General features: G+C 43.6%; 1 protein-coding gene across 4 annotated transcripts in view; it reads left to right on the top strand.

Annotated features, from left to right (window-relative positions):
* The window catches only part of LOC126989212 (netrin receptor DCC-like), a 38,774-nt gene extending 29,564 nt beyond the window's left edge, over positions 1–9,210 (top strand). For 2 of the 4 annotated variants that reach the window (XM_050847818.1, XM_050847819.1), the window contains 6 exons: positions 3,494–3,738; positions 5,904–6,052; positions 6,758–6,874; positions 7,855–8,155; positions 8,326–8,547; positions 9,041–9,210. In XM_050847818.1, the coding sequence (XP_050703775.1) occupies positions 3,494–3,738; positions 5,904–6,052; positions 6,758–6,874; positions 7,855–8,155; positions 8,326–8,387 (874 nt within the window). In that variant the 3' untranslated portion in view covers positions 8,388–8,547; positions 9,041–9,210. Of the gene's footprint in view, positions 1–1,345; positions 1,460–3,493; positions 3,739–5,903; positions 6,053–6,757; positions 6,875–7,854; positions 8,156–8,325; positions 8,548–9,040 lie in introns of all 4 variants that reach the window. The other 2 variants (XM_050847817.1, XM_050847821.1) reach the window with 2 other exon arrangements.
* Positions 9,211–26,035: the final 16,825 nt, after the last annotated feature.

Consider the following 26,035-nt stretch of genomic DNA (forward strand, 5'->3'; position numbering starts at 1 on the left):
CACTCGCCACCCTGTACACCGCTATCAGGTCTCATCTCTCTCTCTCTTCTTCTCTCCAGGGTTGTGAGCCCCATGCTATTGAGTCTCTCCTCGTAAGTCCGATCCCTAAGTTCCGGTACTACCTTAGTTGCCACTCTCTGCACTCTTTCCAGCTTTCTTATGTTCTTCTTTTCATGAGGAGACCAGACCACTGCTGCATACTCCAACCTTGGCCTTATCATTGTAACTATTATTTTCTTCATCATCTCCTCGTCCAAAATACACAAATGCTGTCCTTATGTTATCCTGTTGATGTGTTTGTCCGGTGACATGTTCTCTGAGACAGTCACTCCCAAATCTTTTTCTTCCATTCCTCTGCATATTATCTCACCTCCCATCTTATAATTGTATTCACATCTACCACTCCTACCAAACTATTTTTTTTTACATATCCCAAGGTTGTTCTATCTGCCATGTACCACTCCACTCCCATATTTTGTCCAGGTCCCTCTGCAATGCCTCACAGTCCTTCACATCATTGACTCGTCTCAACAGCTTTGCATCATCTGCAAACAAACTCACATAGCTGGTCACTCCTCCACCATATCATTTATATAAACAGCAAACATTATTGGCGCCAGCACTGAACCTTGTGGGACCCCACTCCTCACTGGGCACCAGTTGGAAACCTTGTCCTTGATTATTGTCCTCATTTCCCTGTTAGTTAGAAATGTGTGTGTGTGTGTGTGTGTGTGTGTGTGTGTGTGTGTGTGTGTGTAATTCACCATGATCTCATCACACAATAGACTCAGGATTGTCCGTCACTACCTTCCCCGAGAAGGCATGAAGCTCATAAGTGACAGATCTCTGCATAGAGTTTAGAGCCCCCCCTGGGGAGGAAGGGCACAGCCCCCGTTGATACGTGATACCCATTCAGTGGTGGGTGTAGAGGAGACTCAGGTTAGGGGAGGCTGCCCATGGTGCCCACTCTGGCCAGGACTCGGCCCTGGAGAGAGCCCTGGAGCTGGTCAGCCAGTCTGTGGGCAGTGCTGAGCCTTACTCCCCCAGCCTCGTGGCTCAAGAGGCAGGAAATGGAGAATTCTGGACTAGTTTCATATACATTAAAAAGTGGTTATGCTACTAAGTATCTCTGTAGTATCTTGTACAGGGAAGGTGTCCTTAGTTTTCAAGGCATTACAATAAAACTCAACATCAGCTGTTTGCCTTAGTAACAACAAGGAAGAATGGTTTTGCTGCATGTGATGAACCTGTAAATATTCCCACAAGCAGTGTATGGCATGACAAATAGCATTGACCAATTCCCTGCCCGGCTGACAAGACTCATGCTTGGTTTCTCTCCTCACAGGCGGCGGGGAAGAGGATGGTTAAGACACCTTGTGCATGTTAATACTCTCTCATACTTGTGCCAAGGCCTAACACTGTGTGGCCAACACTCTCAGCAGGGGCTTTGTCTTGTGATGTATGTTGTTCATTTTGTATTTTATTCTTTGTAGCTGTGTGAACTGCCTTAAAGTGAGTATTTATGCTCACTTTCATGACAAGAAAATGTTTTATGTTGCTGGCTGCCACAGGCTCTATACAATCATGAGTTGTTCATCAATCCACAGGAATATTTTATTGGCTTTACATTTTTTACATTATAGTTTGCTGGAATGTTCTCTTCCCTGCCTGGTGCTCAGCCTTCATCATTTCAGAGGCTGACTGATTGAGGGAAGGAAGTGGGTACTGAATTCAGTACTGTTTGCTGTTGACACGGTGCTCATTGCAGAAAATGAAAGTGACCTACAAAACTTGGTCACTGTTTTTGACAGTGTCTGTAACAAGAGCAAGAGAAAGCTGAAAGTAAATGTCAACAAAAGTAAAGTGATGGTTTCTGAAAAGTGAGGTTGTAGATTTTGTATGCCCATATAGAGTGGAATTGAATGTGAAAAAGAATGCAAAATAATTTTGAATTTTGAAGAACACAAAGACACAAAGGAAGAACAAACAACAGCAGACCTGCTGGTCCTTACGAGGCTGTTTGTGACAAGCTACACTAACTATCTAATCAAAGGTGGAAGATGAAGGACAGCAAAGGCGAAGGCTCTTCCCCACCCCCCCATCCCTCCAGCCAAACCTGGCAGGAAATGAAAAAGAACCATGCAGCATGGAAAAACTGCATGGAAATTATGTAGGAAAGAGGAAAGAACTACCATTACTGCTACCACTAACCGGGCGATAAAAGCGGACAAGGACACCAGTATTCGAAATAACTTAACGTTATTACGACAATGAGTAATATCTTAGTTGCTGGTTGGATTCAAAACACTTGTCTAATCTATTATTGAAGGCCATAACTGTTGTACTATCAACGACATCACAGGGTAGAGAGTTCCAACCTTAACAACTCGATTGAAGAAGAAGTGTTTAGCTTCGTGTGACGAGAATCTTTTACCACTTATCTTCAAATTGTGATTTCTTCTTGTTCTATTTGATCGATCAACTGTAAAGTAATCTTCCGCATTAAATGGTGAAGGTCAATGAGTTTAAGTACCTTGGATCAGTTATGTGTAAGCATGGTGGTACGGAGGGAGAGATAAGAGAAAGGGCATTGCAAGGAAGAAGGGTGGTAGGGTCTTTGGGACGAATCATGAATGGCAGAAGTGTGAGCATGGAGGTAAAGAGGGATTTGAGAGATACAATAATAGTACCAACCCTCACATATGAAACGTGGGCCTGGAATGAAAGTCAGAGATCTAGAGTGCAGGCAGTGGAAATGACTTATTTGAGGAGTGCTTGTGGTATGAGTAGATTGGATGGAATGAGTAATGAAAGTGTGTACGAGCGTTTTGGAATGTGTCACAGGGGTGAAGGGAAGAAGTGTGGAGTGGTGGAAGAAGTGAAGCGACAGACCTTAAAGTGGTTTGGCCACATGGAGCGAATGGAGGAGAGTAAGATGACCAGAAGGGTGTATGTGAGTGAGATAAAGTGAGGGAATGCTAGAGGACGACCTCCAGTGAAATGGAGGGATAGGGTGCAAGAGTACGTTAGGAAGAGGGGGGGAATATCTTTGAGAAACTTTGAGCAGGCAAGGAGGGAGTGTCTGGATAGAGAAAGGTGGAAGCTCTTCTGCCGTCGCCATCCCCTGCTGGGAGCTCCTAGGAGCAGGCGTCGATGAAATGATGATGATGACTGAGAGGGGTATTTTGATGTGTCTTGAGAGCTTGGATAACAGTGACTGAGGGAGAGATTTCAGAATCAAATAAATATATACCCATTACTTTTTTTTTAGTGTGTGTGTGTGTGTGTGTGTGTGTGTGTGTGTGTGTGTGTGTTGCAGTTATTGCTGTATATAAGGTAAGTGTTGCAGCAGGCTTATTGTAATGGACTGTTTTTGTTGGTATTTATTTTTTCCCTTGAGCTGCTTCCTCTACTGTAAAAAAAGAAAAATTGTGACAAACAGCAATTAGATACAAAACTCACTTGCTTACCGTACCTTTCTGCCTTTCCTCAGGGACCTGGACACACTGTTCTGCGGCACCAGCAGCAGCAGCCTGCACATCCATGGCCTGCAGGAGGAGGACGAGGGGACGTACAGGTGCCGGGCGGAGAACAGGGACCTGGACACACTGTTCTGCGGCACCAGCAGCAGCAGCCTGCACATCCATGGCCTGCAGGAGGAGGACGAGGGGACGTACAGGTGCCGGGCGGAGAACAGGGAGGACTCGCTCGACGCCGTGGCCCACATACAGGTCCAAGGTGAGACAAAACTATGACATATATATTTTTTTACAGCAATGAAAGCGTTCAAAGGCAAAAAAACAATGAAAACAATAAAGCACTGCTCCTATAAAGAAAAAAATGAGAGGTTAATATTGGGTGTAGAGGTCATAGGCAGGAGGAAATACAGACACATGATGGCTGTTCCAGAGTTTACCAGTGAAAGGGATGAAAGAATGAAGATGCTGGTTAACTCTTGTGCTTTGTGTGAATAAAGTTTGGCATGGTAAAAATCTTAGTGATTGTGAATTATATGTTTGTCATAGGAGATGAAGTCGTGAAATGGATGGTCAAGATATGTGAAGTAGCATGGGGGGGGGCAGCAGACTGGACGAAAGCCATCACTGTCCCAGTTTACAAGGCGAAGGGCAGGAGAGGGGAATGTGGGAGCTATAGAGGTATAGGTCTCCTGAGTATACCCGGAAAGGTATATGGAAAAATCATAATAGAGAGGGTGCAAAGACTTACAGAAGAGAAAATCAGTGAAGAACAAGGAGGCTTCAGGAAGGGAAGGGGATGTGTGGATCAGATATTTGCCTTCAGGATGGAAGTAGAAAAAATAATAGTAAAAGGAAAGAAACTATACGCTGCCTTCATGAATATGGAAAAAGCTAGAGCTAATACAGTCTCTCTATATGATGATGCATCTGCATGTGTCAAAATTACTGGAGAAACAAGTGAACATTTTGAGATAAAAGTGGGCTTAAGACAAGGGTGCGTCATGTCACCAGGGTTATTCAATATTTATATGGATGGTGTCATTAGAGAAATGAAGGGCAAAGTTGGAGAAGATGGAGTAAGACTGTTCGATGAGGGAAGGAAGTGGGTACTGAATTCGATACTGTTTGCTGATGACACGGTGCTCATTGCAGAAAATGAAAGTGACCTACAAAATTTGGTCAGTGTTTTTGATAGTGTCTGTAACAGGAGAAAGCTGAAAGTAAATGTCAACAGAAGTGAAGTGATGGTTTGTGAGCGAAATAGAAGTGAGGTTGTAGATTTTGTATGCCCATATAGAGTGAGAATTTAATGTGAAAAAGAATGCAAAATAATTTTGAATGGTGAAGAAATGGAGGAGGTCAATGAGTTTAAGTACCTTGGATCAGTTATGTGTAAGCATGGTGGTATGGAGGGAGAGATAAGAGAAAGGGCATTGCAAGGAAGAAGGGTGGTAGGGTCTTTGGGACGAATCATGAATGGCAGAAGTGTGAGCATGGAGGTAAAGAGGGATTTGAGAAATACAATAATAGTACCAACCCTCACATATGAAACGTGGGCCTGGAATGAAAGTCAGAGGTCTAGAGTGCAGGCAGTGGAAATGAGTTATTTGAGGAGTGCTTGTGGTGTGAGTAGAATGGATGGAATGAGTAATGAAAGTGTGTACGAGCATTTTGGAATGTGTCACAGGGGTGAAGGGAAGAAGTGTGGAGTGGTGGAAGAAGTGAAGCGACAGACTTTAAAGTGGTTTGGCCACATGGAGCGAATGGAGGAGAGTAAGATGACCAGAAGGGTGTATGTGAGTGAGATAGAGGGAGGGAATGCTAGAGGACGACCTCCAGTGAAATGGAGGGATAGGGTGCAAGAGTACGTTGGGGAGAGGGGGGAAAGATCTTTGAGAAACTTTGAGCAGGCAAGGAGGGAGTGTCTGGATAGAGAAAGATGGAAGCTCTTCTGCCATGGCCATCCCCTGCTGGGAGCTCCTAGGAGCAGGCATCCAGGAAATGATGATCATATGTTTGTCTCCGTTACTAGTATTGAAAATGGTATAAGAAAGACTATTCATATCTTTGTGGTTTGAGTATATAAAGTTTGGCATTGTGAAAGGTTAGCATTTGCCAGTTATCGTTAAGTTAGGTTAGGTTAGATGTTTGTCTCAGTACTAAAGTGTTTTCAGTGATATAACAAAGACTGCATATTTTTTTGTGATTTGTGTGGATAAATTTTGCCATTGTAAAAATCTTAAGTGTTTGTCAATCATTAAGTTCCTCTCAGTTACTAGAGTGGTAAAAATGTTGAAAATGGAATAACAAAGACTAGCAATATTTTTGCGGTTTGAGTGTATAAAGTTTGGCATAGTAAAAATCTTAGTGTTCTTCAGTCATCATGTTTCTCTCAGTTACTAAAGCTTGAAAATTGTGTGACAGTTGCTCCGAGGTTTCTGAGGCAGCCGGCCAACGCTCTCGCCTATGAGAAGGAGAACGTGGAGCTGGAGTGCAGCGTGTACGGCCAGCCAGAGCCCTCGCTCCACTGGCTCAAGAACGGCGAGCTGCTGGTGGAGACGGAATACCTTCAGGTGAGCCGGACTTCTGTGGCGGTGTGGAAATTTATCGCTGTTACAGGTTTAAAAGGACAGAGATATGTAGATTCATAAGATAGATAGATTGGTGGATACATACATACATACATACATACATAAGGGGAAAGGAATGTAAGGCCCTAAATCAGTGGTTCTTAACCTGGGGGGTGCACCCCTCTGAGGGGGAGCACAGTAATTTCCAGGGGGGGTGCGAGCCCTAGGGGAAAACTAGGAATTTCTCTAATTATATTTGCTATTCTCTTACCAAGAGCGTGGGCTAATATTGAGAAGTTTATGAACAAATGCAAAAGTATCGCCATTACTTCAGTTTCCTGTAGTCTACTTAGGGCTTGCCAGTTTCTTTAACATCTGTAAGGAAATTTTATTGCTAGATGCAAGGGGGCGTGGAGGAAGGACTACTTCCTGGAAGGGGCGGGGAAGTAAAAAGGTTAAGAACCACTGCTCTAAATGGATGCATAAGGTATGTAAAGAGATACATTAGAATCCATAAGGTTCCATGCATAAGGTTCTAAAGAGATAAGTAAAGGAAAAGGGATACAAGGTTCTAAGTAGATACATAAGGGATTTCAGTAGATAAGGGATATAAGGCTCTATGCGTGGAGATAAATATAAGGCTGTCAATAGCTACACAAAACACAGCTGTGTTGTGTTAGGTGTGTGTAATGCCAAGCCTCCCTGCAGAGTGTGAGCGGCAACAACCTGCAGATCCTTGGCCTGGTGCGCCAGGAGTACACCGGGATGTACCAGTGTGTGGCGCACAGCTCGCCGGGGACGCCCAGCTGTGTGTCCTTGAGTCAAGTAAGCAGCGGTGCCGTGCGGGGCAGACACTGTTCACACTGTAGCCCTTTGTTTGCATTCATGAGTACTGATGTAGTGTTGTCTGCATTGGACACAGGCAGTGACTAGTCCAGATAATTCCAGGTTGCTAATAAGCCCAGACGCAAACATTTACAAGGTTACTGAATGTATTCCAATGTTTCTGGCGGGCAGCTGCAGCCGCTGGTACAGACGCTGCAGTTTTAAAAAGTGTACATTACCCAAGTTATTGATGTTGATGCATGTGATTTTCTTAGCATGGCTGTAAGCATAACCCTTTGTTGTGTTTATTATTCCTTGAAGACTGAATAAAATGCATAGATTACACTGTGGGCAAAGCACACGTCTCCAGTAATGTGTTCATATTTGATTGTCCTGAAGTTTGGAGATATCAAAGCCGGTGCTGAGAGTTACTGACTCACTAAAATGTGATTTACCCGAGAATGACTATTTTGTTGTGGTATTTTGATAATACGTTGTCTGGGCTCACCTCCAGGAAGGAGCAGCATGCCCCCACCCACGCACAAGGCAGGTCACAGACACAGTAAGTGGGGCAGCTCAGGCACACCACTACTACTACTACTCCTTGTTTTCAATACTTAGAATGTCTGCTCATTGTTGACACAGCTTGTTTACATCATTTGCCTTCTCTTGGTGTGGGCCTTGACAGTCACTGTGCCTACTAGTCTTTATGCTGTTCACAATAATTATTCCTGGGATACTCAGTCCTCTACAAGCAGGAAGGATCACTCATGTCAGAACCAAAGGACACAACCTGGGAATATTTATTGCATAAAAAATTCAACACAATACTACTACTGTTAAGATGTATTTAGCAAATACAGAGTTATCCAACTGCCATTCCAGTGATTATAAAGAAATAATAACATTTTAGCGAGTACATATACAACATTTCATCAAAAGTAAGTAATTCACACATCACTTTCCTCCCTTCACTGCAGAGAACGCGTCCAGAACGTGAGTGCAGCTCCTCCAGCGAGGGACGGGATGAATACAAGACCCAGATCAGCGACCTAAGTCCCGGGAGTAACTACATGGTGCGGGTGGCGGCCCACACCTCCGGCGGCCTGGTGGGCGCCTCCATACACGAGGTGCGGGTGTTCACCAAGCCGGACCTGGACCTGCCCTCCGCCTCAGAGTCTGAAAGTTGTCTCCACCTCACCCACCAGTCTGGAGGCCACTTGGTCGCCGCCCGTACTGGCCAAAACGCCCATCACGGGATACACCATGTTCTATACGCAGGTGTGGACGGCCTTATAGAACTGTGTGCTAAATGTGGAGTCTCTGTTGCCTAACAAAAGTCTCCCCATATCCTTGTGTGTCATTAGTGACCTTCCTTTGAGTAGAGGGTGACCATAGCCGTGTGTTTGTACAAGTCCCAGTGTGTATCTTAACCATTGTCTCCCTTGTAGTTTTCTCCTCAGGTTGGGTCAGCAGAAGAACACGAAGTAAAGGTCACTGGTACGTCACATGACCTCCAAGGCCTGGACCAGTTCACTGAGCACAGCGTGTGGCTCACCGCCGTCAACAGTAATGGCGGGGGAGACGCCACCCCGGAGGTCACTGCCAGAACCTTCTCAGACGTGCCCTCAAAGGAGCCTCAGAATGTGAGCGTTGAGGCTGCCAGCTCAAGGGTGAGTTGTGGAAGGCTTCCAAGGCAAAGATACATTGTGAAACTCGTTTTTAAATAGCTTTCTGCTCTGTTCGTTTCCTTCACATCATCTCTACAAGTTGCACATTCATTGTTTCAGTATTTTAACCCTTGCACATTCATTATATTTGACCCGTCTGCTGCGATTGGCACGGATTTGGCCTTCACTGGTAGCCTGAAAACATTTACTCCCATGTCTTTCCCTGGCTCTGTGGTGGATAGTGGAGTGTATCCAATGTGGCATTGGTGCGCAGGATATCCCCTCCCAAGCTGCAGGACTTTACAGTTTTCTCCACTGAATTGTAGCAGCCGGTTTGTGTTCCATTCCTGTAGCTTGGTGAGGTCTTCTGGTAGGAAATCCACAGTCAGGGGGTTAAGTTGAAGCATTCATGGCCTCACACAATGTTCAAACTTTTTAAGATTGTATTTTGATAATTTATCGTATAACTTTTTCCCTCACACGGCCTTTCCTTCAGAGCCTCATCATCTGCTGGGAGCCTCCGCTGGCCGAGCACCAGAATGGGATCATCACCAGCTGCAAGATCCGCTACAAAGAGCGCGGCGAGTCAGGTTCCTCCAAGACCAAAGCCACAGACGGAAACAGACGACTCTTTGCCCTCAAGAAAAGCACCACATACTCCATAAAGGTTTAACCCGTCTGCTGCGATTGGCACAGATTTCACATTCACTGGTAGCCTGATAACATACAGTCCCTGGTCTTTCTCTGCCTCTGTGGTGGATAATGGAGTGTTTCCCATGTGGTATTGGTGTGCTGGATATCTCTTCACTGGTAGCCTGATAACATACAGTCCCTGGTCTTTCTCTGCCTCTATGGTGGATAGTGGAGTGTTTCCCATGTGGTATTGGTGTGCTGGATATCCCCTCCCATGGTGCAGGACTTACCTTTTCTTCATTGAATTGTAGCCACAGATACTTTTGTTCTCGCTGTTCATTTCCCATTTCCTTCTGGTTCTCCTCCTCCTCCTCCTGTAACCCTCTCTTTCCTGTCCCTACTGATCATGTTCTCTTTTTTCCTCTTGCTGTTCCTGTGTCCCCGCCCTGCCAAATATTCTCCCGCGTCCTGCTTCTCGGCATTTCCTTGAGCAGGTTAGTGCAGAGAGCGTATACAGCTTAGGGTCGGAGAGGCTTTGACGGAGCTCAACCAACGTAATGTACAGACTGAAGCGACACAGCGCCACAAAGAGAGCCCACGAGACCACAATTACACACTGTACATATATAACATAAACTTGGGCGAGGCTGTGGATTTTGATGCAGCGGATGTACATTTTGATCCAATGACCCTGATAAACTAAAACCGGTGAATGTATAGGAGGCGAAGATACACACTCACACTCACACACACACACACACACACACACACACACACACACACGCAATAATACAATACCCGTCAACATTACAAAGAGAAAGTATTCTTCCCATGATAAATACTGATTAAAAAGTCTTGTGTGTGTGTGTGTGTGTGTGTGTGTGTGTGTGTGTGTGTGTGTGTGTGTGTGTGTGTCACCTCGGCCTGATCACGAGTTGGACTCGGTCCGCCAGCAGGTACCCTCCGACGTGAACAAGTGCTCATCATCATCGATCTCTGGGTACTGCCAGGACCTCACACCACACCCCCATCCCCTTGCTCAAGGGAGGACAGTAACCACTCCTTGTCAACAGAAAGAATCCGGCCTGATGGGGGCTCAAACCGCTGCCTGTTTGGCCGTAAAGCCTTGCAGCGCAGCGCTCTACCGATTGAGCTGTGTGTGTGTGTGCATGTGTGTGTGTGTGTGTGTGTGTGTGTGTGTGTGTGTGTGTGTAGCCTCGCCTCCTATACATTCACTCTGGTTTAGATTAGCAGCTGCTGCAGTCTGACTCGACTCGCTCTCCTGATCATTACTGCCGCAGGAAATGACATAACTGTCTTCTCCACACTCTACCTTCTCTTCCTCGCTTTATTCTTCATTATTACCATTACCAGAAGCTTTATTACTCTGTTCCCCGCATAAGGAGGACGAGGGGACAGACACATGCGTTTGGCTTCCTGATGCAATACATATTATCAAGGGAAGCATGATAGCAAGAGAATATTGAGCTACACACAACTTTTACTACCATTATTATTGGCAAGATTGTCACGTGTAAGGAGGACGGGGAGGCAGGGACATGGGTTTGGCTTCCTGACACAACACGCATCATCAGAGGAAGCAAGGCAGCAAGCGAATAATGAGCAGCACACAACTATACGCATACAATTCCAGCACTGCCGCCAGGTAAGATCACGAGACTAACAATGAGGAGCCCAACAACATCGTTACGTCCGCATTGCATCGCTCCACATCTTATCCGCCCCAGTTACCAGCGCATAGAAGCTCCTGCCCTTCCCCATTACGCGTATATCATTAGCCAAGCGATAAGAAAGCCACTCCCTCCATCCCTTCAACTCAGGCTACATGTGATTGGCGGATTTTGGGGAAAAGATGGTGCTGGTTAATGGTATTTCCTTGGCTGGGGATATCCGCCAAGGTAACCTGAAGAGTTTTTAGTGAAGGTACCATAAGGTTGAAGGCGGATTTTCTAATGGTAACAACAATAAGACTGACACTCGTTTACTCCTTTTCCTTCTGCCTCACCAACTACTTCTGTGAGAGTCTATCAATTGCCATATGTGTTTCTACCCCTCAATCTACATTCTATCTCACGTTAGTTCACCGCAGTATCACCAACGCCATCACCACATATATCAACAAACGCCACAACATACCAACATACCACACACCAACACATTCACTAAACACAAACCAGAAACTTCAAACCATCAACACACGTAATGACAGACTTACTCCCTCATAAATGGACACTCGGCCTCGATTCATTATACAAATACGCTAATTATTCTAAGAAGCCTAAATTATTGGTAACGTTAAACCCGGTGTGTGTGTGTGTGTGCGTGTGTGTGTGTGTGTGTGTGTGTGATATATATATATATATATATATATATATATATATATATATATATATATATATATATATATATATATATATATATATATATATATATATATATATATATATATATATATATATATATATATATATATATATATATATATATATATATAAATTACAAATGTAGTTTTTATTTTAAGCCAGGGCCATTAAGCCGAGGCTTTCTTAGGACCTGAAGACTCGTAAAGAAAGTACATAACAAGGGACAGGTTTAGGCCACATAAAGCATAATAACTTACATATATTTCAACAATGTATAAATGTATAGGTCAGTCGAAGTGAAAAATGTATACAATACGAACATGTGAAAAAAAAACTTAGTTGACATCACTCTAGCAGTAAACAAGTGTACATGTGAAATAAAAACTTGAAAATAGCCTGATTATTATTGAAATAATGAAATTTACAGCAATCAGTCGGAGTTTGCAAAAATAATGTGAGAAAAAAAAACGCAATGAACCATTCAAAAACACTATAAAATAAATTCAAAAATCAATGTGACCATAAGTTCTCATAGGTACTAAGAAGCCTTTTTATTAATTTGGTTTGAACAATCTTATATTCTCATCAGTTTTTAAGTGTTGTGGTAAGTCATTCCAGATTTTAGCTCCTCTTGATAGGATGCTCCGTTTTTTTTTGTACAACAAAGGAGGCAGCTCAAGGGCACACAAAAAAAGGAAACAATAATAAAAAAAAAGCCCGCTACTCGCTGCTCCTAAAAAGAAACAAAAGAGGTGGCCGAAAGGAAGATCAAATACGGGAGGAGATGTGTCCTGATACCCTCCTCTTGAAAGAGTTCAAGTCGTAGGCAGGAGGAAATACAGATGAAGGAAGATTGTTCCAGAGTTTACCAGCGTGAGGGATGAAAGAGTGAAGATGCTGGTTAACTCTTCTTACATAAGGGTTTGGACAGTATAAGGATGAGCATGAGTAGAAAGTCGAGTGCAGCAGGGCCATGGGAGGGGGAGGCATGCAGTTAGCAAGTTCTGAAGAGCAGTCAGCGTGGAAATATCGATAGAAGATAGAAAGAGAGGCAACATTGCGGCGGAATTTAAGAGGTAGAAGACTATCAGTATGAGGAGGAGAGCTGACGAGACGAAGAGCCTTAGCCTCCACTCTGTCCAGAAGAGCTGTGTGAGTGGAGCCTCCCCACACATGAGATGCATACTCCATACGATGTGATGTCCTGCACAATGGTATTAATAGGTCATGAGGTCTCCGGGTAACATTGCCAGGCATTGCTGTAAAGCCAGAGTCTATGGAAAGAGAGAGAGAGAGAGAGAGAGAGAGAGATTGTCGCTATGTAGTACGGTTCTTATGGGCCAAACAAAGTCTTTCGCTCCACCATACGTGATGCAAGTGTGGACATGGCCTTATCTTACGTAATTTAGGGCACTGATGTCAGAAATCACCCGTCCAAGCATCCTTCTCCTGTCAGAGAGGCGCTATACGACAACATAAGCGTGGATAGCCTTGGCTTGAGTTTTAAATTTTCCGCAAAAAAAAAAAATATTAAGCATTTAATGACCAAATATACTCAGGACTTAATAATTCACAAAGAGTTTTTCAAGTCACTTAGTTATTTTACATGCAATCTATTGCTTAACATTCATGATTTCATTAATATATTTTTTCTCTACTTCTACAAATTTGTTTACCGACAACACGATTTGAAGAAGTAAATAACGAAGAAAACGTATTTTAAGGATAGACTCGTATTAAAAACTCGTGTTGAAGCGCTGCGACTGTTTACATAATACATATCTACCTCAATGACGACGCAAAGGCTGTCAGTGAGTTATAGCAGTATTTGCCAATATATGTGTGGATAGCTTAGACTTGAGTTATTCATTTCATGCTTATTATTTACCGGCAGTTTAAGAGAACATCATGTAGCTATCTGGCAACTTACACTAGAGCAAGACCTTTAATTTAACATTAATCAATATATATATATATATATATATATATATATATATATATATATATATATATATATATATATATATATATATATATATATATATATATATATATATATATATATATATATATATAGGAAACAGTTCAAGGGCACCCAAAAAAGGAAACAATAATAAAAATGCCCTCTACTTACCTCTCCTAAATATAATCCAAAGAGGTGGCCGAAAGAGAGGTCAATATCGGAAGGAGAGGTGTCCAAATACCCTTCTCTTGAAAGAGTTCAAGTCGTAGGCAGGATGAAATACAGATGCAGGAAGATTGCTCCAGAGTTTACTAGAGTGAGGGATGAAAGAGTGAAGATGCTGGTTATCTCTTGCATAAAGGGTTTGGACAGTATAGGGATGAGCATGAGTAGAAAGTCGCGTGCAGCGGGGCCGCGGGAGGAGGGGATGCATATAGTTAGCAAGTTCAGAAGAGCAGTCTGCGTGAAAATATCGATAGAAGAGAGAAAGAAAGGCAACATGGCTGCGGTAATTAAGAGGTAGAAGACTATCTGTATGAGGAGGAGAGCTGATGAGACGAAGAACCATAGATTTAGTAGGAGTAGGTAGGAAGACACCTGCCGAACGGGCGTGAGCTACTCCCGGTGAGGATATATGAGAAGCGAGGAGGGTGCTTAAGCCCTTCAAAGACCATGTCCTCACTAACCGTTTCCCTTTTGTCTCATCAACACCAGAGAGCAGTTCAGCATGTTCTCTAAAGAGAGTTCCTCTCTCTTCCTATACCACACTACATTCACACAACACACACACCTTTTCCCAAAATTCAGAATTCAAAATGGCTAACGAAAACACCACCTCGGAGTCCCCACCTGAGGGGACCATAAATTCCCCCAGGGAGGACTCCCCTTCTGGCTGCCGACTTGAGAGGTGTCTTGATAACTCCTCGAACCTCCTCCTTATCAATTTCTGCAACATCTGCGGCCTCCGTTCTAATTTTCATTCTGTGGAACACCATCTCTCCTCCTCTAAGCCACACCTTCTCTTCCTCACCGAAACACAGGTTTCTGAGGCTACTGATAACAACCTCTACTCTGTTCCCTCCTACTATCTCTATTATAAATTTCAATTCAAAGCTGGATGTTGCGCCTATGTGAGCAACGACAACGACATCACTTGCTCTCGTGCCCACGACCTTGACTCTTCTGAATTTTCCACCATCTGGCTAAGACTTCATTGTCATTCTATTACTAAATACATCTGTGCTGTTTATCTTTCACCTAACTCTACTAACTATGTAAAACTCTTTGACTATTTGAATTCTAAAGTGGAGCACATCTTGACCCACTCTCCCTTCGCTGAAATCTCCATCTTGGGAGATTTCAATGTTCACCACCAGCTTTGGCTTTCATCCTCTTGCACTGACCAGCCTGGTGAACAAGCCTACAACTTTGCTCTCCTCAACGACCTGGAGCAGTTGGTTCAGCACCCTACGTATTCCCGACTGTCTTGGAGACAGGCCCAACATTCTAGACCTCTTCCTTACCTCTAATCCTTCTGCTTACTCTGTCAACCTGTTCTCTCCGTTGGGCTCCTCCGATCACAACCTTATTTCTGTATCCTGTCCTATCACTCCTGTACACCCTCTGGACCCTCCAAAGAGGCAATGCTTCTGGCATTTGCTTCAACTCAGTGGGACGACCTGAGGATGTACTTTTCATTCCGATTTGCTTCCAGGATAGAGACCCCTCTGTGTGTGCTCAGCGCATCACAGAGGTGATTGTCTCTGGAATGGAAGCATACATTCCACGTACTTTCTCTACTCCCCATGCTAAAAAACCTTGGTTTAATCACGCTTGTTCTCGTGCTGTCAAAGATAGAGGCAGCTCACAAAATGTACCAAGGCCCTCGAACTCCCTCTAACCATGATCATTACAGTTCCGCGCGGAATCGTGCCAAATATATTCTTCGACTTATCAAAAAAACTCCTTTATCCATAGAAAATGTCAACACCTTGTTTTCTCTATTTCTTCCAGAGAGTTCTGGCACTTAGCCAAAAATATCTCCTCCAATTTCACTTCTTCCTCTTTCCCGCCTCATCTTAACCCAGACAGCAGCACTGCCGTCTCATCTATCTCTAAGGCTGAACTCTTCGCTCAAACTTTCTGTAACAACTCCACTCTGAACGATTCTGGGCATGTTTCTCCTACTCACCCCCCTCTGACTCCTTTATGCCTGTTATTTAGATTATTAGGAATGATGTTTTTATGCCCTCTCTGGTCTCAACTCTCAGAAGGCTTATTGACATGATGGAGTGCCTCCTATTGTCCTTAAAACTATGCTTCCGTGCTGACACCCTGCCTGGTCAAACTCTTTCGTCTCTGCCTATCAACAGCTACCTTTCCTTCCTTCTGGAAGTACGGCTTCGTACAGCTTCTGCCTAAGAAGGGTGAACGTTCCAATCGTTCAAACTACCGCCTTATAGCTTTACTTTCCTGTCTATCTAAAGCTTTTGAATCAATCCTTAACCGGAAGATTCAAAAGCACCTTTCCACTTCTAACCTTCTATCTCATCGCCAGTATGGGTTCCGCAAGAGGCGTTCTACTGGCGATCTTCTTGCTCTCTTAACTAATTCTTGGTCATCCTCTTTTAGCCGTTTCGGTGAAACTTTCTCAGTTGCACTAGACATATCGAAAGCCTTCGATAGAGTCCGGCATAAGTCTTTGCTTTCTAAACTGCCCTCTTTCGGATTCTATCTTTCTCTCTGTTCCTTTATCTCCAGTTTCCTTTCCGACCGTTCTATCTCTGCTGTTGTAGACGGTCACTGTTCTTCCTAAACCTATTAACAGTGGTGTTCCACAGGGCTCCGTCCTATCACCCTCTCTTCCTGTTATTCATCAGTGATCTTCTTTCCATAACAACCTGTCCTATCTACTCATATGCTGATGACTCCACTCTGCATTATTCAACTTCTTTGAACAGAAGACCCTCTCAACAGGAATTACATGACTCCAGGCTAGAGGCTGCAGAACAACTTATATATATATATATATATATATATATATATATATATATATATATATATATATATATATATATATATATATATATATATATATAGATATATATATATATATATATATAAGCAAAATTTCAGATTTACGATGGCAGTGATGTCACTAATATAGGCTGTCTGGTGTAACATCAGATAGTATCCTCTGCTGTAATCAGGATCGATGCCAGACATTGTAGACATCGGGGACTTAAACCCTGTCTGGCAATGGGGAGGGGTCCCTGGGAAAAAAAATAAAAACATCCCCATAGATTCTTCTTCTTTTGGAGACATAAGGGGCTTTGGTATAATGACAAAATTAATTTATGATACGTCCTACACTAGAATCAATTTACTGTATAATGAATTAAGTAAAAAAAAAATATCTTAACACCTTAAAACCTTAAAAAAAGATCTGAGACTTTTGATGAAAGATCTGGGGCTGAAGGCCTAAAAGCCACCCTCCCCCGCCGCCTATGGTTGTAGTAAATGAGTGGGCCCAAAGAGTTTTATAACTATAAATGTTGTAGTAGTAGATGTCCTACCTTATCCTCATGTTTACTGAATTATGAAACACATATGAAGAGCAAGGAAACCATATAAGTCTATCGTTAAACCAGTTTTCCAATCTAACTTTTTATAAACGAATTGTTAAATTGATCGATTCTTGATCGTCATGAAAATTAACCTATTACCAAGTCTTCACAATAAAAAAAAACTATAACATTACATTGCGTGTGGTAACAAAAATTTAATGTAAGAACTAAATAAACGTTAAAAGTTGACATTTTACTGTAGTCTCTAATCAAGCATTACTTCATCCGTTTTCTGTCATCGCTACCCCATTATACGTCACAGCTATACCTCCAATCCCTCCCTCATACTCCCTCCCCCCGATGCTCGTGTCCTGACATTCCTTATAATGACATTGACCAGCTTCATGTCACACTGGGCGGTTTCGCCGCGCGGCAGCGCCAACTTCAAGGTTGTTTGTGTCCTTGAGGCAGAGGGATTACTTAAGAGTCCACATGTCTGAGAAATTGGGTTCACCCATTTCATGCTTGGAGAAAACAAGAGAAAAGTTTGAGAAGTTTTATGAGAATAGGGGTGTTAGTGAGCTCTGCTCTTGGTCCAAGGGCACAATGCATTCAAGCTAGAAATCGAGCAAACAGGGTACTGGGTTTTATTTCAAGGAGCGTAATCAATAGAAGCGCTGAAGTCTTCCTCAAACTATATGTAGCATTAGTTAGACCTCATCTTTATTATGCTGTTCAGTTATGGTCACCTTACTATAGAATGGATATCAAAATGTTAGAATCGATGCAGAGAAGGATGACTATGATGATTCAAGGGCTACGAAATTTGCCATACAAGGAAAGACTGAAACAGTTAAACATGCATTCTCTAGAAGGCGAAGGGTGCGTGATCGAGGTTTATAAATGGATGAAGGGCCTTAATAAGGGGGATATTAATAAGGTTCTGTTGGTAAGAGAACCGGGTAGGACACGTAGTAATGGGTTTTAACTGGATAGATACAGATTCAACAAGGACAGAGACAAAAATTGGTTAACTAACATTGGTAGATGAGAGGAACCGGCTGAGCAGTCATGTGGTGAGTGGCAATACAACTGTCGCATTATAAAAAATAGATTAGATAAATTCTTGGAGAGTGATATCAGGTGGGGTTAGATTCACTGGAGCTTAGGTTCAAAGGAGCTGCCTTGTACAGGCCTATCGGCCTCTTGCAGACTCCGACGTTCTTATGTTTTTAATTGCCGAATGACCGAGGTCATTTGATAAATTGCTACAAGTTCTAAGGCCTCACATCTCCAAACAAAACACACAGTATAGGAGGGCAATATCTGCCGAGGAAAGATTGACAATTACACTTAATGAACTAACAAATCAACGTCAAACATGGTGGTCGACCGCGCGGCGGAACCGCCTTTTGTGACCACGTGCATTGAACTGTGTGTTGTGTCCTCAATCGCGGCGGGCAACGGCAGCGCGGCAGGGCGGTTCTGCCTCAGCGTGCTGCGGTGTTGGGCGGCTGCCGCGTGGTACCGCGCGGCAAAACCGCCCAGTGTGACACCGGCCTTGGTAAGGGATCTATTTTCGCATTATCAGCATCATCATCGTCATCATCAAACACGAAGGGTCTATTTGTCTAATTAACTCCTTTCTTGCTGTGGACGTCTCGGAGCCTCAGATCTCTCCCTAACTCACCGGAATGTCGTTATCCCCTCAAATTATACTGAATTTCCAATTCTACACACACACACACACACACACACACACACACAGGGTAGAGCGTCTGACTCACAACCAGAAGGTCCGTGGTTCAATTCCAAGGTCGGGTGAAGATAAGTTGGGTTTATCTTCCTTCACGTGTAGCCCCTGTTCACTTAGCAGTGAGTAGGTACGCGACGTCAGGCAAGGAGTTGTGACCTCGTTGTCGAGGTGTGCTGTGTGAGTGGTCTCAGTCCTACCCAAAGATCGGTACTACTAGCTCTGTGCTCTTCCGTAGGGGAACGGCTGTCTGTCTCGGGAGAGACCCGCAGCAGACCAAGAGGTGAATTACACACACACACACACACACACACACACACACACACACACACACACACACACACACACACACACACACACAAAGGCAGGTTAATTCACAAGATGCAGAACAAGTATCCTGTGAGTGGGGACATCCATAGCTCGACTGGTTACCGACTTTGTACTTATGTTCGCGAAAGTTAAGTGAATATAATTAAATAAATGGTTTAATTAAAGTATACTAGTCAATACATAGGGTCCATTTACTTTCCTAGCTTCATCATAACCGTCCAAGACTTCGGGGGCCTGTACCTTTACCCCAAATAACAAGTTTCCATATATTTTCTGGTATTGCAACTTTCATACGATTTCACACTTTTCAGAGGTGCCAAAGGAAGGTTCGTCCAGCCACGCCCTGCAGCCAGCCATCCCTCATTCCCTCCTGCTCGTTCTCCTCAAGTAAAGATTATTTGCCCCGAGGAACAACCTCCTGGATCTTCTACTGAATACATATAGTCTAATAAGGGAGCGTTCAGGGGTAGCCTACTTGACCGTGCCCCTGGTCGGTAAAAATTATAACCTTTAGCATCGTGTTATCACTCTGTTTCAGTAAAATAATAGGAATAAAATGATGCAAATAAAGTAATAAGGAAGTAATGGGAGTAATATAATGGCAATAAAGTGTCAATAAAATACTAGCAGTATTATGATGAGAATAAAATAATGGCAAGATAAAGTGCCAGTAAAATATTGGCAATAAAAACAATGACAATAATATGAAGGGAACAAGACAATGCCCATAATATAAAGACAAATATTGTGTCAATGAAAATGGCAATAAAAATATTAGCAATAAAAACATTTCTGTTCACAGCTCTCAGAAGGCTGATGGACCTGATGGAGTGCCTCCTATTGTCCTTAAAAACTGTGCTTCCGTGCTGACACCCTGCCTGGTCAAACTCTTTCGTCTCTGCCTGTCAACATCTACCTTTCCTTCCTGCTGGGAGTACGCCTTCATTCAGCCTGTGGCTAAGAAGGGTAACCGCTCTAATCCTCAAACTACCGCCCTATAGCTTTACTTTCCTGTCTATCTAAAGTTTTGAATCAATCCTGAAAAGGAAGATTCAAAAGCATCTTTCCACTTCTAACATTCTATCTAATCGCCAGTTTGGGTTCCGCAAGGGGCGTTCTACTGGCGATCTTCTTGCTCTCTTAACTGATTCTTGGTCATCCTCTCTTAGCCGTTTCGGTGAAACTTTCTCAGTTGCACTAGACATATCGAAAGCCTTCGATAGAGTCTGGCACAAGTCTTTGCTTTCTAAACTGCCCTCTATCGGATTCTATCCTCTCTCTGTTCCTTTATCTCCAGTTTCCTTTCCGGCCGTTCTATCTCAGCTGTGGTAGACGGTCACTGTTCTTCTCTTAAACCTATTAACAGTGGTGTTCCACAGAGCTCTGTCTTATCACCCACTCTCTTCCTGTTACTCATCAATGATCTTCTTTCCATAGCAAACTGTCCTATCCATTCATACGCTGATGACTCCACTCTGCATTATTCAACTTCTTTCAACAGAAGACCCTCTCAACAGGAATTACATGACTCAAGGCTGGAGGCTGCACAACGCTTAACCTCAGACCTTAATATCATTTCCGAGTGGGGTAAAGGAACCTTGTGTACTTCAATGCCTTAAAAAAACAATTTCTCCACCTATCAACTCGACACAATCTTCAAAACACCTATCTCCTATTCTTCGACAACACTCAGATGTCACCTTCTTCAACACTAAACATCCTCGGTCTATCCTTAACTCAAAATCTTAACTGGAAACTTCACATCTCGTCTCTCACTAAATCAGCTTCCTCGATGTTGGGCGTTCTGTATCGTCTCCGTATGGAGTATGCATCTCACGTGTGGGGTGGGCTCCACTCACAGCTCTTCTGGACAGAGTGGAGTCTAAGGCTCTTCGTCTCATCAGCTCTCCTCCTCCTGATAGTCTTCAACCTCTTAAATTCCGTCGCCCCTTCCCGCGGCCCCGCTTTTGACTTTCTACTCAAGCTCACCCCTATACGTACTGTCCAAATCCCTTATGCGAGTTAACCAGCATCTTCACTCTCCTCCCTCCCGCTTGTAAACTCTGGAACAATCTTCATTTACCTGTATCTCTATTTCAAGAGGAGGGTATCAGGACATAAATTGACCAATCTTTCGGCCATTCCTCTTGACTCTTGTAGGAGCAGTGATTGGCGGGCTTTTTCATCCTTTTTCCTTTTTTCCCCAGAACAGCTTCCTCTGCTGTTAAAAAAAACCTCTTCTTCCGAAATTTATCTTTCTTTCGGCCACTCCACTGAGCTTTTATAGGAGCAGCGAATAGCGGGCTTTTTTACATTATTGTAGCTGTAAAAAAAAAAAAAAAAGGATGACAAGCAGACGCTATTTAAACATTAATTTTGTTTCTATGTACTAAACTCTCCGCCTTTGTTTATCTATTCTCTTCCTAACACTATATATAACCAACAGTCGCTATTTACACGCTAATTTTGTCTCTGTACCTATGAACGTTGCATACAACAGGCACCTTGATATATCACTTACACTTCCCACACACAAACAGTTACAGTCAGTCAGTAACACACTGTCTTCCCAGCCCACCCACTTCTATACGTTACTTAGTAAAATAGCCACCTGAAATATCACTCACACTCTCAATGTAATGGCCCGAAATGTACTACAATTGTAATGGTATTTTCCCCCATGTAAAATATATATATATATATATATATATATATATATATATATATATATATATATATATATATATATATATATATATATATATATATATATATATATATATATATATATATATATATATATATATATATGTATATATATATATATAGCAATGTGGGGCATTAGGGGTAATGCGGACCAAATAGTCCTATCTGTTGGTAAGACAGGTTAGAATGCCTTATAAGTGTTCAATTGGATCCTTAAACATTAATGTCAATTGTGGAAAAGAATATAGGTAATGTGACATGCATTGAAATTTATTTACTTTTTTCCAATTCTGATGTTTTAAGGGAGTTATTTTAAAGTAAACTGCTAAGGTTAATGACATCCATTAGCTTATTTCTATAATATCCAGCTTTGAACTACATACCAATGTGAGTCCAGTTTATGTACTTGCAGCAGTGTGACACGGTGAGTGCTTAAATAGGATTTTTATTTTTTTATCAACTGGGGCTATGTGGAACACCCGCTGGGGCAAGTGGAACACCCTCTGGGGTAATGTGGAACAGCCATCTACACAATGCAAATGAACCTCCTTCAAATTTTACAGCGATAGGCACCAAACAAACAGATCCCAGTCTGCAGCCGACCGTTGTGGGTTACCAGTAGTCACAGTGCTACACTGTTGCCATTCCAGCGAAACAACTCTCTCTCTCTCTCTCATTAGAGAGAGAGAGAGAGAGAGAGAGAGAGTTGTTTCACTGGGTTGGCAACAGTGTAGCTCTGCGACTACTGGCAACCCACAACGCTCAACTGCAGATTGGGATCTGTTTTGTTTGGTACCTTTCCTGGAAAATTAGAATGAGGTTCATTTTGCGTTGTGTAGATGGCCGCTCCGCATTACCCCCAGAGGGTGTTCCACATTTCCCCAGAGGCTGTTCCACATAACTAAGGTTAATAAAAAAAAATAATAACTTTCCTATTTAAGCACTCACCGTTTCACATTGCTGCAAAGGCATATCTCAGGACTACCACTGATCTGGCAGCACACAATGTCATCACCTATACTGCTAGTATATGTGACCTGTGGTACCATTTTTTTTCACTTTAAGTGTTTCCTTACAAAGGAGTTCCTTAATCCCCCGGTAGTAGCAGAGACGGGAGGGGAGGGACCGTCCGGGGCACGCGACTGGCTCGGGCCGGACACCCCTACCCTCTGCTACTAACTGGAGATTAAGTAAATCCGTTGTAAAGAAACACTCAAAGTCAGAAGGGCACCACAGGTCAAATTTATTAGCAGTATAGGTGATATTTTTAATCTGAGTGTCTCTACCACTTTAAGATTGATCAACATTGGGTGGGCGGTGGCTCAAGTGGTACCGTGCTGGGCCCACATTCACCGCGTGATGGACGACAAGAGTTCGAATCCTCACGCTACCACCTCGGAATTTTCAGTCACCGCCGAGTGGTTTAAAACTACCCACATGCTGTCCTGAAGACCACCCACCACCCCGGACTCTAGAGGAAGCAGTCCAAGAATCCAGAACGAGTTCCGGGGGGCAGCATGAGCCAAGAGAAGATGGCGCCACTGTAAACACTTGCCTGCGCCATGACGGGCTGGGATCGAATACCATCCAGGCCCCTCAAGCAAGCCTACTGGCGCAATAGGTACATACATTAAAACAAAACAAAAACATTGCCCTAATTTAGCATGTCCCACATTGCCCCAATGCCTGTGGTAGAAAATGTTTTTAATTATGTTGAATTATGGAAAAAGCATTTAGAGTATCATTATTTTCAATAGATGTATATGAAAGTACATAGTTTTGTACGTCTTTTCATATGAAACAAAGCATTTCAAATGTTACAAGATTTTCATTTGAGAGTCTAGTAACCACTAAATCTTTATAAAGTGTCCCACATATCCCCGCTCTGCAGTAATTATTTATATATATATATATATATATATATATATATATATATATATATATATATATATATATATATATATATATATATATATATATATATATATATATATATATATATATATATATATATATCAAATATTTATAATGGAATTATAATAGCAGTAACTTTATACGCATTGATATTGGAAGCCTATGAAGGAAATCTCAGGTCTCAAGCAGGCCTAACCTGCGAATACTTTTGGCACTCCGTGACAACACACCAAAACATTTTGGGAAGAGATTTTTTTACGTCTACGCCTTTAGCGCTGGTAGGCTTGCTTGAAGGGCTTGGATGTTAGTCGGCACCATCCCGTCATGGCGCAGGCAATTGTATATGGTGGCGACAGTACTACCTCGCCCTAGGCCGAGGGCGAGCTCACTCTTGTACGAGGTATCGCCCCATGCAGGTGAGGGCAGAGCCGCTCTCAGTGTTCAATATGCTTTGACTATAATATTATATATGAGGACTCTTATACGAGGTATCGCCCCATACAGAGGCGTAGAAGCAAGTCTGTCTGATAGTAGGCTGGCTGGCCGCCGTCGGGACCCAAGCCAGCATGTTGTGTGCAGCAGTGTGCGGGAGGAGGAGAGAGGGAAAAGGACAAATGGTATGTGTGTCATTCTCTGGGGTAACAACGGTGGAATGCAAATACTCACTAGTTGTAGTCAAGGCTCCGTGCTGTTAAAACCGAGTGAGCAGGTAACATGTTACCCCATGTTAATGGGAACACTTGCTATGTTTTCTTGGTGTGTCGGTGCTACTTATTTTCGTGTTTATATGTTAGTTTAAACTGATAGTTTATCCAGTGTGTTTGTGCTGGTTTATAAGTAATTAAAGTAAGCTCTAAGTGTTACAGTGACACAATTTAGTCTCATAAGGCTGGACCCTGTCCCTTGACCCTAGTTCACCATCAGAATCTCACAACAATTATAGTTACTGCGGTCTCCACCTCCCCTTTAAAACGCGCCACTTGTTATCCACCCAATGTCCCATACACAAAAAGACTGAGCCAGTAGGGGGCAGGGAGCGTGGAGCCCCGCCTAACACAGGGAATCGTACATCTCCATTTGGAAGGTATTTTGCCATGGCTTTAGTGCGGTACGACGCATCGGACAGGTGAGTACTGAGGGCATCAGGTATCAAACTGAACGACTTTCTCGCGCCGAATAGCCGATGTTTAGTCAGAAGGGCACAGTACTCAACAGCTCCACGCAGGTGCGGGGCCGGAATCACGATACCCACCGGCATCCGCACCACAGAGAATCAGTATGAGCTTTTCGACCCAGGCCTGCCAAAAAGGCAGCGGCAGAGTACTGCATGTTTGCTTCTAATCATACTCATAATATGGTACGCTCCGTGGCTTAAAGCAGTCAGTCTGCACCGGGTGGCGAAATGCGCGCGATTGAAAGGTCTCCGGGCGCTGAGAAAAGGAAACGAACAACGTCGTCACGGCTAGCACTCGCGGCAATCACCTCCCGTTAACGCAGTCCTGCTGCACCTCGGGGGGTCTGTTACTTGAGGTTCGGCAATTAGGCGCGACAGCCTCAAGCCGCTAACCCATTGCTGGGGTGCCTAGCCCCGTTTTCATAGGCAGCAGCTAATGTTCCCCTGCCTGACCAATCACAGCAGCGGGGCCTGGACCCAACCCAGAAAGGCCCAGGTATTTGCGACAGCAACCGCCCAAGTCTGCACCATCGTGTTAACCACGTAGGCTTTTCGCAGACCCAACACTGCCGCAAAAACTTTTACGGGTCCAGTTGTACAAAACTGGAAGGCCGACACTCTGTGCTGTTTTCGGATGCGCGTCCGTGGCTTTATCGCTTCGTAGCTACCATAAGGTAACCTCGACGGCTACGAGCACCACGGACTTTACCACTCGAGTCAATTCAGAGGATGGGCAGAGTCTTCCCCGAGCAGCGAGCCAACAGGAGATATTCAGAACCCTCCACAGCGAACGCCCGGGTAGGCACCCCAGGGCGCTACCCTATACGCCCGGCGTGAGCCCGCAAGGCCACAGTGCCGGGCAACTACGCCAGGCCCTCCACCCTGGATGTGGGTGGGAAGGAAAACCAGGAGGCAAAGATCTCCTGGCGCATCCGCTTTCGCGGTAAACCAGTGACTGTTTAGTCACACTGCGTTGCCCTTCCGAGCCAGGGGGCGGGTAGCCCCTGCGCAGTGCGTCCAGCAGGACCACGGGGAGTCCAGTCACCAGAAGTAACCATGTGTTCTAGC

The sequence above is a fragment of the Eriocheir sinensis genome, unplaced genomic scaffold, assembly GCF_024679095.1.
Source record: "Eriocheir sinensis breed Jianghai 21 unplaced genomic scaffold, ASM2467909v1 Scaffold11, whole genome shotgun sequence".
Lineage (NCBI taxonomy): Eukaryota > Metazoa > Arthropoda > Malacostraca > Decapoda > Varunidae > Eriocheir > Eriocheir sinensis.